Source organism: Oratosquilla oratoria, chromosome 18 (genome assembly GCF_046742065.1).
Source record: "Oratosquilla oratoria isolate Oo_2021 chromosome 18, ASM4674206v1, whole genome shotgun sequence".
Taxonomy (NCBI): Eukaryota; Metazoa; Arthropoda; class Malacostraca; order Stomatopoda; family Squillidae; genus Oratosquilla; species Oratosquilla oratoria.
This window is the reverse complement of record NC_134794.1, coordinates 23,318,009-23,330,508: the sequence shown is the minus strand read 5'-3', so window position 1 is coordinate 23,330,508 and position 12,500 is coordinate 23,318,009. Positions and strand designations below refer to the sequence as shown.

General features: G+C 36.1%; 1 protein-coding gene across 1 annotated transcript in view; it reads right to left on the bottom strand.

Moving 5' to 3' along the window:
- The window catches only part of LOC143034775 (telomerase reverse transcriptase-like), a 534-nt gene extending 421 nt beyond the window's left edge, over nt 1–113 (bottom strand). The window contains exon 1 of the mRNA XM_076201123.1: nt 1–113. This exon is cut by the window's left edge and continues 421 nt beyond it. Coding sequence (XP_076057238.1) covers nt 1–113 — 113 coding nt within the window.
- Between the last annotated feature and the right edge of the window lie 12,387 nt (nt 114–12,500).

Here is a 12,500-nt window from a genome sequence, read left to right as displayed (position 1 = left end):
TCGTTGACCACCTCTTTGGCTGCTTTTAATGCCCCTTCAATGGATACATTGGTAAATAAACTTGTAACATCATATGATACCAACCTCTTTTGTGAGAGATCTGTATCTCGCATTCTCTCAATCAGATAATTTGAATTTCTCAGGTGCGCTTTGCTCACTCACCCTAGTCTGGAGGATAAGGGTTTGGCCAAACACTTGGCCAATTTATGTGGTGCACTGCCGATCCCGGAAGTGATGGGCCTCATCGGGATGTTTGGTTTGTGTGTTTTTGGAATCCCGCGCATACTGGGTGGTCTATGGGTTTCCTCCAGTAGCCCTACTAACTTCTTACCTCTGTTGGATTTGACCAGTATCCGCTTAGCTTCTTTCTTGAACTTCTCTCCTTCTGTTGCTGCGTGTCCCTTATGTTTCTTTTCGTAGGTGGTGGTGTCACTAAGTAGGTCATACATTTTGCGAATGTAATCGGTTTTGTTCATGATGACGATTCCTCCCCCTTTATCGGCACTCGTGATCATCAGGTTATCACTATTTCCAAGGTTCTCTAAAGCTGACCTGAATCTTTTTGGAATAGCGTAATTGTGGGAAGTGGCTAGAGCATGGAAACATGTGATCAAGCCTTCTTTAAAACCTTTTTCTAAGTTACTGTAGTTCTTATTCACGTATTTCGTAAGACCTTTCTTGTCAACACCGATGTCAAATTTCAGACCCAGGGAGAGAGCTTGCTTCTCTGTGTCTGTTAAGGTGTGGTCAGACAAGTTCACTATGAGATCTTCCCTCCCTACTTTGTTCCAATCACTTGTGTCACACAGATGTGCCAATTTTGCCTCTAATCTAACACTTTGTTCTGAATATTCACGTTCCAATCTCTGTAATAGAAAACGTGGTAGATTTGTGCCACTAATGTAACTCCTCAGATCGTCCACTGTTTTACTAGCAATTTTGTTCGAGGTGAAGCGGAGCGAAGGAAGGACTGAGATAGGGGAGGAACGGGGTAAGGAAAATGAAGCTGTAAATATTTTCTTGGTGTATACTCTGAGGAAGTCCTTTAAGGACGAAACGTTAGTAATAAAACTCCTACGGTTTTTTGGCGTTTACCTCACCACCCTTTCCACTCATTCTGTCATACATGTTTCAATATACATACATACATATATATATATATATATATATATATATATATATATATATATTTGTGTGTGTGCGTGCGCACGTGCGTCTGTGTGTGTGTAATAATAATAATAATAATAATAATAATAATAATAATAATAATAATAATAATAATAATAATAATAATAATAATAATAATAATAATAATAATAATAATAATAATAATAATAATAATAATAATAATAATAATAATAATAATAATAATAATAATAACAATAATGATAATCGGTTTATCGGGTATAGCAGCATTACTGTTGAAAATATACATCCTACAAGATTATAACAATATAAAACTATGACAGTGAAAAAGATGTTTCAAGCATAAAAAAAAACAATACAAAAACAATAAGCTGGGGGAATAGGTGCGTAGTACAACAATGTTAATTTTTATTGTTGATTAATTCCACAAATATCGGTATGGGGCTCTTATTATACCGGTCGCTGCGTGCTCTGATCGGTTTGATGGCATTATGGCGCCACACCTGCAGCCGTGGTCGTGGTATATGTGGAGGTAGCAGGTTCCGGTGCCGAGAATGTTTAACTAGGGTGATCGCAAACGACCTTAGACTCTGAAGATAGCGGTCAGCAAGGGTGGCTAGTCCTAGTGTGGTAAAAGCATGCTGATAGGTGGTGTATTCTTTGCCAAGAATTGTGCAACAGGCTCTTTTCTGCACTTTCTTCAGCTGTCGCTGCTGCGTGATTGTGAGTGAGGAGTCCCAGGAGGGTGATGCGCACATTAATTTGGGTGAAATGAAGGAAGTGTAGATGGTCTTGAGAGCTTTAGCCTAAACCCCTAATGAACTCAGTTGACGCAGCATATACAGCTTGTAGGAGGCTGCCCTGATGGTGTTGGCGGTGTTCTCTTTCCAGGTCAACTTATTGTCGATGGTTATCCTCAGCAGCTTAGTTGACTGGACCACATATGGGGGTAAGCTGTTAATTGTCAGTAGGGGCGGGGGGAGATTGTCATTGGAGGTGTGGAAGTGCATTACCACAGTTTTCTTGTGGTTGATGGAGACTTTGTTGTGCACTGTCCTTGTATGTAGCTTGTTCAGTGTGTCCTGCAGTGGGTCGTAGTTCAGGTCAGTGTTGGAAAGTCATCAGTCAGTCATCAACATATTTCCACCTGTGCGGTGTGCCTCTCAGAGCATCGTTGATGAGTATCAGGAAACACAGTGGCCCCATTCTTGTTCCCTGCAGAGACGTGTCCCTGATATCTGACAGCTTGGCAACGGTCCGTCAGGAAGTCAAATAGCCAAGCCAATAAGGAGTGTGTGTGTGTGTGTGTGTGTGTGTGTGTGTGTGTGTGTGTTTGTGTTTGTGTTTGTGTGTGTGTGTGTGTGCATGTGTATGTGTGTGTGTGTGTGTGTGTGTGTGTGTGTGTGTGTGTGTGTGTGTGTGTGTGTGTTTGTGTGTACAAATATATATGGGTGTGAGGAGGCAAGACTGGGATTCTTAATCCAAGTTTATTCTTGACTAGTTCCGCTACAAGCTTTTTCAAAAGAATAGTGCTACAAGGATAGAACTGGCATATATGTATGTGTGGAAGGGTGGTGAGATAAACACAGGGAACCGATAGGGATTTATTCTGACGTTTCTTCCTTACCAGGACTTCTTCAGAGTACATACACCTTCACACAATTCACATCCTATATACCCGCCGAAGCTCTCCGCGTTTCTCCATGATCGACCTGACCTCTCGTCCTCCGCTCTGCCTCGCGAGTATCAAACGGCTCGCCGTTTTTGTTTGCTTAATAAACCCATCGCGGTGGTTGTTGTTTGGATGGGAAGCGATATAAGCTGCTTAATTTTTTTTTTCTTTTCTGAGGAAGTCCTTTCTGCAGCACCTCTATTCTGTCCCAGTCTGGTAAGCGGCTATGAGTATCCACAAGAACCGCTAGCGAGTTTGATACTCGGTGTGCCTTGGCGTCATTCCTGTGCTCAACTGTCCGCTTTATAATACCTCTGCTGGTTTCCCCGTAGAAGGTCATAGGACAGTTTCCACACGGTATCTTGTAGACGATACTATTTTCTTCCCCGTTGGGCACGACTTTGTTCTGGTTCTTAACAATGTCTCCTATTTTCATTCCCGTGCTGATCGCAATCTTGACACCGGCTCTAGTGAGCAACTGTCCCAAATCGCCTGAGTGGTTCGAGTTTGGCACGGACAAATACACCCTGCTATCATTCTTAGTCACGTCTCCTCTGTTCCTTATACTTCCTTCCGCTATATTCAAAGAATCATAAGGAACAGAGGAGACGTGACTGGAAATGATAGCAGGGGGTATTTTTCCGTGCCAAACTGCAACCCTCTTCAGTAGATACAAAAATGGAATAGTGAGTACTACATAAGTAGCACCCTTGACATGGAAAAGAGGAACATTGGGAGAGGTCTCTACCCTCGGCTAATATATATGTATATATATATATATATATATATATATATATATATGTATATACAGGTAATTATGTGTAGATAGATATTTATATATATATGTATATATATGCATATATATGTATGTATATATATATATACATATACATATATATGCGTATATATACATATATATATATATATATATATATGCATATATATATATGAAGAAACCACCGGGATATTGAAAAACGGATATATATATATATATATATGTGTATGAATATATGTATGTATATATATGTATATATACATACATATATATATATATATATATAGGTAAATTTAGGGAGCAGGTTTTCTTGGAGACATTTTCTATTAAATAATACAGCATACTCAGCACTGGAAATCTTCTTCCTTAAACTTTCTATCCTTCTCGCTATTTTCCTTTCTGTAGGAGGAAGGGAGAACACAATATCACCAAATGGAACCATATTGATTTTGGAAATAAAAACAAATTCATTACTTACAACGTTTCGCCTATGCTTTAGGCATCTTCTGGTAATTTTAATTTTTAAATCTACAAATCATGATCATATATACAATGTATACAAAATGAACTAGGATAGGTACTTTTTGTTTAAATTCTTCTTGGCGCCCCGTGGGATGCCCCGAACAGCTCCAGGGTTCCACACATATTTAATTGTATATTAATTGCTGGTAGGAGATTCTTTATTAATACAGCTTCCAAACATTTTAATTTTCTCTTATTGGTGTTCTTTGCTAAAATCGATGTACTACTATTCAAAACTTCCCGCGAAATATTCATCTTATGAATTTTAGAAACGTGCGATTTTATTGCACCATTCTGCATATGAAAAGTAAGCCTTTGAGACAAAGTTTGAGTTGTGTGTCCAATGTACTCGTCATTGCAAAGCGCACCGTCTTTGTTGAAAGGGCATGAGTATTTGTACACAACGTAACTTTGTTTTGAAATATCTTTTTCTCCTGATAAGTTGTTTTTCATGATAAGTGATGCAGTTCTGGGGTTACGATAGTATATAACCAATTGTAAGGAGTCCTCTTGCTTCTTGGGTTTACAATTTTTATGGATGATATTTTTAATGACTTTTTCATCTGTTTTATATGCGGATGTCATCGTACTCTGGTAGTAAATATTTATAGTACTCTTCGAATTTTCTGTATTACCAAGTACAGAATTAAATTTCTCCATTTTATTTCTAATTTCTTTGTCGATATCACACATCGAGAACCCATTGTTTGTCAATATTTGTTTGATTCTGTTCAATTCTTGGTGGAGGAGGTACCAGTTCGAACATATTTTAAAAGCTCTCGTAATGTACGCGCGTATAACGCTGATTTTATATTTTGATGGGCATTCACTTAAACCATTTAAGCATCTACCGGAGTTAGTTGGTTTCCTGTAAACACTTGTAGTAAATGCACCCTCTGCTCCGTCTACCCAAACATCTAGGAAGGGGATCTTATTACCGATACTTTCCTCCACGGTAAAATGCAGGCAAGATTTTGCTTCCATCATTTCCTTAAGTGTATCGAGCTGTTCTTTACCTTCTATGTCTACGAAAATGTCATCTATATACCTAACATACAAAAAAGGTTTAGGATTCACAGCATCAAGGATGGAGTTCTCAATATGGCACATGTATGCCTGTGCAAATAAAACCCCTAGGGGGCTGCCCATAGCTACACCGTCAATTTGGAAATACATACGGCCTGAAGGGCATCTGAAGGGTGCTTCCTTAGTGCAAACCCGGAGCATTTTCTCAAGGGTATCACGTGGTAATTTTGGTGGAGGTAAGCTATTGTGGTTAAAAACATTCTGCAGGATTATCTGAATTGTTTCTTCTACGGGAAGATTCGAAAAAAGACTTTCAACGTCCAGAGAAGCTAACATTCCTTGAGGGGCTGTATTCCTAAGAATATCCACAAATTCATCCGTGGAACGTAGTGAGTGGAGAGTAGGAATATACGGGGTTATTAAATCATTAAGCTGCTTAGCTAATTGGTATGTAGGTGTAGGTATCTGCGAAATAATTGGTCTTAATTTGCATCCAGGTTTGTGGGTTTTGACGTTACCATAAAAGTAACCTGGCTCATAATGTCCTTGTAAATTATGAAATTTGACACCGTCGATAACGGCATTTGCGTTATTAATTAGATCAGTCACTTTTTTCCGAATTCTATCTACAGGGTTCCTTCTAATTTGTAATATACAATTAATATACAATTAAATATGTGTGGAACCCTGGAGCTGTTCGGGGCATCCCACGGGGCGCCAAGAAGAATTTAAACAAAAAGTACCTATCCTAGTTCATTTTGTATACATTGTATATATGATCATGATTTGTAGATTTAAAAATTAAAATTACCAGAAGATGCCTAAAGCATAGGCGAAACGTTGTAAGTAATGAATTTGTTTTTATTTCCAAAATCAATATGGTTCCATTTGGTGATATTGTGTTCTCCCTTCCTCCTACAGAAAGGAAAATAGCGAGAAGGATAGAAAGTTTAAGGAAGAAGATTTCCAGTGCTGAGTATGCTGTATTATTTAATAGAAAATATATATATATATATATATATGTATATATATATATATATATATATATATATATATATCATACAATCCATGACCGTCGCGCAGAGGATTCGAACCACCGCCTATAGACTCAAGAGAGTCCACAGCACCCGCCTTTAACCACTCGACCACAGAAGATCTGTGGTCGAGTGGTTAATGGCGGGTGCTGTGGACTCTCTTGAGTCTATAGGCGGTGGTTCGAATCCTCTGCGCGACGGTCATGGATTGTATGATTGATGTCGCTGTCCACTAGCGAATTATTCAAATATATATATATATATATATATATATATATATATATATATATATATATATATACATATTGTTATGAAGGTAAGAAAGATGAGTGGAAAAGGTGGTAGAGAAACGCAGGTTAGAGCGAGAACACTATATTCCTGACGTTTCGACTTGTAGTCGAAACGTCAGGAATATAGTGTTCTCACTCTAACCCGCGTTTCTCTACCACCTTTTCCACATATATATATATATATATATATATGTATATATATATAAGTATATATATATATATATATATATATATATATATGAAGAAACCACCGGGATATTGAAAAACAGATACCAAACGTTTTCGTTTATCAAGACATTTTCAAAGGCTCTGTTTCTGTTTTTTTTTTTTAATTTCCCGGTTGTTTCTCCAAAAATAGATCATAAAGTGTGTTTTGTGATATCTGTGCATATATATATATATATATATATATACATATATATATATATATATATATATTGACTATATTATGACAAATAAAATTGAAGGTGAAAGAAGTTGACGAGGAGAAATGGGAGAATTTTACGCCTTAACGTTTCGACCCGCAGGGTCTTGTTCACAAAGCTAACAACTCAAACGTAACCGGATATTTTATACACGGACGGGTCATCTTATGTGACGCTTCGGAGAGCTTGTTATTTTATCTGCGTATTCTTTTATTATTAATAAGCTTGTGGCTTTTGCTAAACATATAAATCCTTCTCTATGGTTAATGTTGTTATTAGTGTTGATATATGCTGCCTCAATTGTTTTCCTTAGTTTCTTGGAAGATCCTTTATTTAATACGGTTGTGTTGTTCCAGTCTGGAAGGTGACCATGTTTATCCACATGTATTACTATGGTGTTAGATGTCCTATGGGCTTTTACGTCATTTTTATGTTCATTTATCCTTTTATTAAGTCCGCGACCAGATTCACCAAAATATGAAGAGGGACAGCTTTTACACGGGATTTTATAAACAACGCTGTTTTCGTTAGTGGGATTATTGTCGCTACGTGTTATCAAATGTCCTACTTTGCTACCTGACGTCCTGGCTATTTTGATGCCCGCTTTTAGGAGAAAAGTGTCTAGGTATGAATTAACATTAGAGTTTGGTACTGTGATATATCTGGTTTCATTATTACATTTATTATCATTCTTATTTTTATTTTCATCTTTACTTTTGTTAGTTATTTCTTTGGCTTTCTTTTTCAACCTACATAAGAGACCTTTTGGATATTTGAGTTTGATGAAAGTCTCAGTAATATGTTGTAATTCAGGATCTAGAAATTCTTTACTGCATATACGAAATGCTCTGAGGAAGAAACCTATTATCATACCTGTTTTAGTTCTGTCATCATGTCCTGAGTAGAAGTGTATATAGTCTTCTTTATTGGTGGGTTTCCGGTATACTGAAAATTTCACATTTTTATCTATTCTATGGATAATTGTGTCTAAGAAAGGTAATTTTCCATTATTTTCATTTTCTGCAGTAAATTGTATATTTTCATTTACACTGTTTAATCTCCTGAGTTTGTTATTAATGTCTGTATCCTTAGGTACAATTACGAGTATGTCATCAACATACCTAAACCATTTACTATTCCTACCTATTATAGTCATGTATTCTTCTGTTTCGAGTATTTCCATGTATAAATTTGCTAACACTGCAGAAAGGGGACTACCCATGGCGAGGCCAGAATATTGTCTATATTCAATATTATGAAAAGTGAAAGCGCCAAATCCTACACAAAGAGAAATTAATTCGAGGTAATCTTTTTTGGGTACGGGTAGATCTTCATTTTTCAAATTACTTACTACTCGTTCAACAGCATTTAGAGCGCCTTTTATTGATACTCGAGTATACAAAGAGGTGACATCGTAGCTGGCTAGTTTCTTGTTATTGAAATCTAAAACTTTTAATCTGTTAATTAGATCCGACGAATTTCGTAGATGTGCATCACTGATAGTTCCTAAAGTATTGGATAAAGGTTTAGCTAAACATTTGGCTAACTTATGAGGTGCACTATTGATTCCTGACGTAATGGGGCGCATAGGAATTCCTGTTTTGTGGATCTTAGGCAGGCCGTGCATTCTTGGTGGTATGGGTACTTCTTCAAGTAAGTTTAATAGTTTTTTCCCTTGCTCTGATTTCTTTAATATTTTTCTCGCTTTTGTTGTGAATTTTTCGCCTTCATTTTTTGCGTAACCATTATGTTTTTTCTCGTAAGTTTCACTGTCACTGAGTAAATCTAACATTTTATTATTGTAGTCTTGTTGGTTCATTACTATTATGCCTCCTCCTTTGTCTGCACTTGTGATTATAATATTTTTGTCTTTATTTAGGCAAATTAAAGCATTGAGAAATCTTTTTGGAATAACACATTTGTTCTTGTTTGCTAAGGCTTGATAGCATGTGGTAATACCTTGAATAAAACCTTTGTCTACATCATCCATTTTCCATATATAGTTTTTGTTTAGATATTCACTAAATTTCTTTTTGTGAATTCCGACATCAAATTTCATACCTAACGATAGTGCTTGAATTTCTGTATCTGAGAGTTGTCTGTCTAATCCAGAATTAGTAACGAACCTTTCAGACAGACAACTCTCAGATACAGAAATTCAAGCACTATCGTTAGGTATGAAATTTGATGTCGGAATTCACAAAAAGAAATGTGTGTGTGTATGTGTGTGTTTGTGTGTATACATATATATGTATAGGTATATATATATATATATGTATATATATATATGTGTGTGTGTGTGTGTGCGTGTATATATAACATATATATATATATATATGTACATATATATGTATATACATATATAAATATATATATATACATATATATATATATATATATGTATATATATGTATATATGTATGTATATATATACATATATATATGTATATATATGCATATATATATATATATATATATATATATATATATATATATATATATATATATATACAAAAAAACGACTTGGTTCACGGCCCAGTCGTTCCGCCGAGGGCACTCGGACAGAACATGATACGTAATGTATTTCATCAAATCCTTTATGCAGGCTAGTCTTCCGACAAGTGTTTGTATCATTTGACATTTTGGAAATAGACTCATCCGCTGGGATTCGAACCCTTGCCTAGGCGGCTTACGTCTTATAAAACAAAGGCCTTACCGACCATGCTATCTCGACCCTACAAAAAAACGACTTGGTTCACGGCCCAGTCGTTCCGCCGAGGGCACTCGGACAGAACATGATACGTAATGTATTTCATCAAATCCTTTATGCAGGCTAGTCTTCCGACAAGTGTTTGTATCATTTGACATTTTGGAAATAGACTCATCCGCTGGGATTCGAACCCTTGCCTAGGCGGCTTACGTCTTATAAGACAAAGGCCTTACCGACCATGCTATCTCGACCCTACAAAAAAACGACTTGGTTCACGGCCCAGTCGTTCCGCCGAGGGCACTCGGACAGAACATGATACGTAATGTATTTCATCAAATCCTTTATGCAGGCTAGTCTTCCGACAAGTGTTTGTATCATTTGACATTTTGGAAATAGACTCATCCGCTGGGATTCGAACCCTTGCCTGCATAAAGGATTTGATGAAATACATTACGTATTATGTTCTGTCCGAGTGCCCTCGGCGGAACGACTGGGCCGAGAACCAAGTCGTTTTTGTAGGGTCGAGATAGCATGGTCGGTAAGGCCTTTGTCTTATAAGACGTAAGCCGCCTAGGCAAGGGTTTGAAATATAGTTATCCAAGTACCTGGAGCTATAGAGTATCAGAATATATATGGTTATGGGGGTCTATTTCCAAAACCCTAGGAGGAGTTCGCGAACAAACAGACAGACAGACACACAAATGAAAGATAGTTATCCAAGTACCTTGGGTTATAAAGTTTCAGAATAGATATAGTTATATGGGTCTATATGCAAAAACCTAGGAGTAGTTCGTGAATAATCCCTATCCTAACCATACCTCACCTAATTTGAACCCTTAACCCTAACCAATTTTTTATTTTAATGAAATGTAATTGTCGAAGTACCTGGAGTGATAGGGTATTAGAATATATATGGTTGTGGGGGTCTATCTCCAAAACCCTAGGAGTTCGTGAACAAACAAACAGGCAGAGAGAGGCTACTACTTTATTATAGTACTAGCCAAATTACCCGCGCATTCATGCAGGCAAATTATCATTTTAACTTTGATAGAATTTGTGGAGAAAAAATACACGTATCAATATAACTCAATGGAAAAGGTAACACAAATAAAATGCTAAGAAAATAAGAAAAAAATCAATTTGAGGAGGTAGACGCCCTTTGGAAATAAAATATACTCGGCCGTAAGAGAAGAATTGAAACAATTTTTGAATATCTTTGAACTCGATTACATTAGCGCCCGCGAAAAAAATATATATATTTCAACATTTTGGTAAAATTATACAATCATTTTACATTTACATGCTTTCTCCTTACAAAGGCTATCATAGTTTGTGGCAACATTAATTTCACAAACATAAATAATATTTATGGACACATACAATGGTTTGTTTAATCATGATAATTTTTGTCACACAAATGCTGTGCGTGTTAAGGGGATACTATAGTAGTGGCGTGTTACGACACCATACACCTTAACCCGAACCATTTTTTTTTTTGGGGGGGATGAAATATAGTTATCCAAGTACCTGGAGTGATAGGGTATCAGAATATATATGGTTATGGGAGTCTAGCTCCAAAATCCTAGGAGGAGTTCGTGAACAAACAAACAAACAGACAGACAGAGGCCACTACTTTATCATAGTACACACACACACACACACACACACACACACACACACACACACACACACACACACACACACACACACACACACACACACACACACACACACACACACATATATATATATATATATATACATATATATATATACACATATGTATACATATGTATATATATATAAAGATATATACATATATATATATATATATATATATGTATGTATGTATATATACATACATATATGTAAATATATATATATATACATATATATGTATATATATATATATTCATACATATGCTGTACCTATATATATATATATATATATATATATATATATATATATATATATATATATACATATTTGCAGAAACCACCGGGAAATTGTATTAAAAAAAATACCGAACATTTTCGTCTATTAAGACATTTTGGAAGGTACCTTTGAAAATGTCTTGATAGACGAAAACGTTCGGTATCTGTTTTTTTCCGGTGGTTTCTGCAAAAATAGTTTATCACGTGTGTTTTGTGATTTGTTATATATATATATATATATATATATATATATATATATATATATATATATATATATTGTAACGTAATATTAGATATTACGTCATATGTGTAATTATGTTATAGAATTGTGTTCCTTTGTATTACATAACTATGTTCATATTTCTTGTCTATGTATGTATTGTAACAATGTTAAGCAGTAACGCCCGTCCACTATATGTAATCTTGCCTACGTGCGGAGAGGTGCGCACACTTGTAGAACAGACAAGCGAAATCCTGAATAGTTCGGAGCGCTCAGATTTGACAGTTACTAAATAAATAGATTGTTCAAGCGAGTCGAGGGTCCTAAAACTACCCATGTTGACGTGTTAACTTACCCTCCTCCCCCTCCTTTCACTCACTCGCACACTTCACCGGAAGTATCCCGCTTCCGGTCCAATGGTATATAAGCGGTGGTATTCGCTCACTCGTCGTCATATTCCCACATATTGATCTCTTGATAAAAACTAGAAGGTTTAGATTCATGAGACGATTGGTGTGAAGTGATCACCCTTTTTGCCTACATTACGTGTCTGATATACATTGCATTACTTATACTTATATTTGTACTTATTACTTATTTTGATGCATGTTCCTGATCTCTTTGTACTTAGATAGTACCATATTGTATACGTATCTTGTTTCTTATTTGAACGATAATTTCCATATTCTTATAATCATGTAACGGTCCCATTGACCCTACTGCCCATTCTCTTTTGTGTTGATTG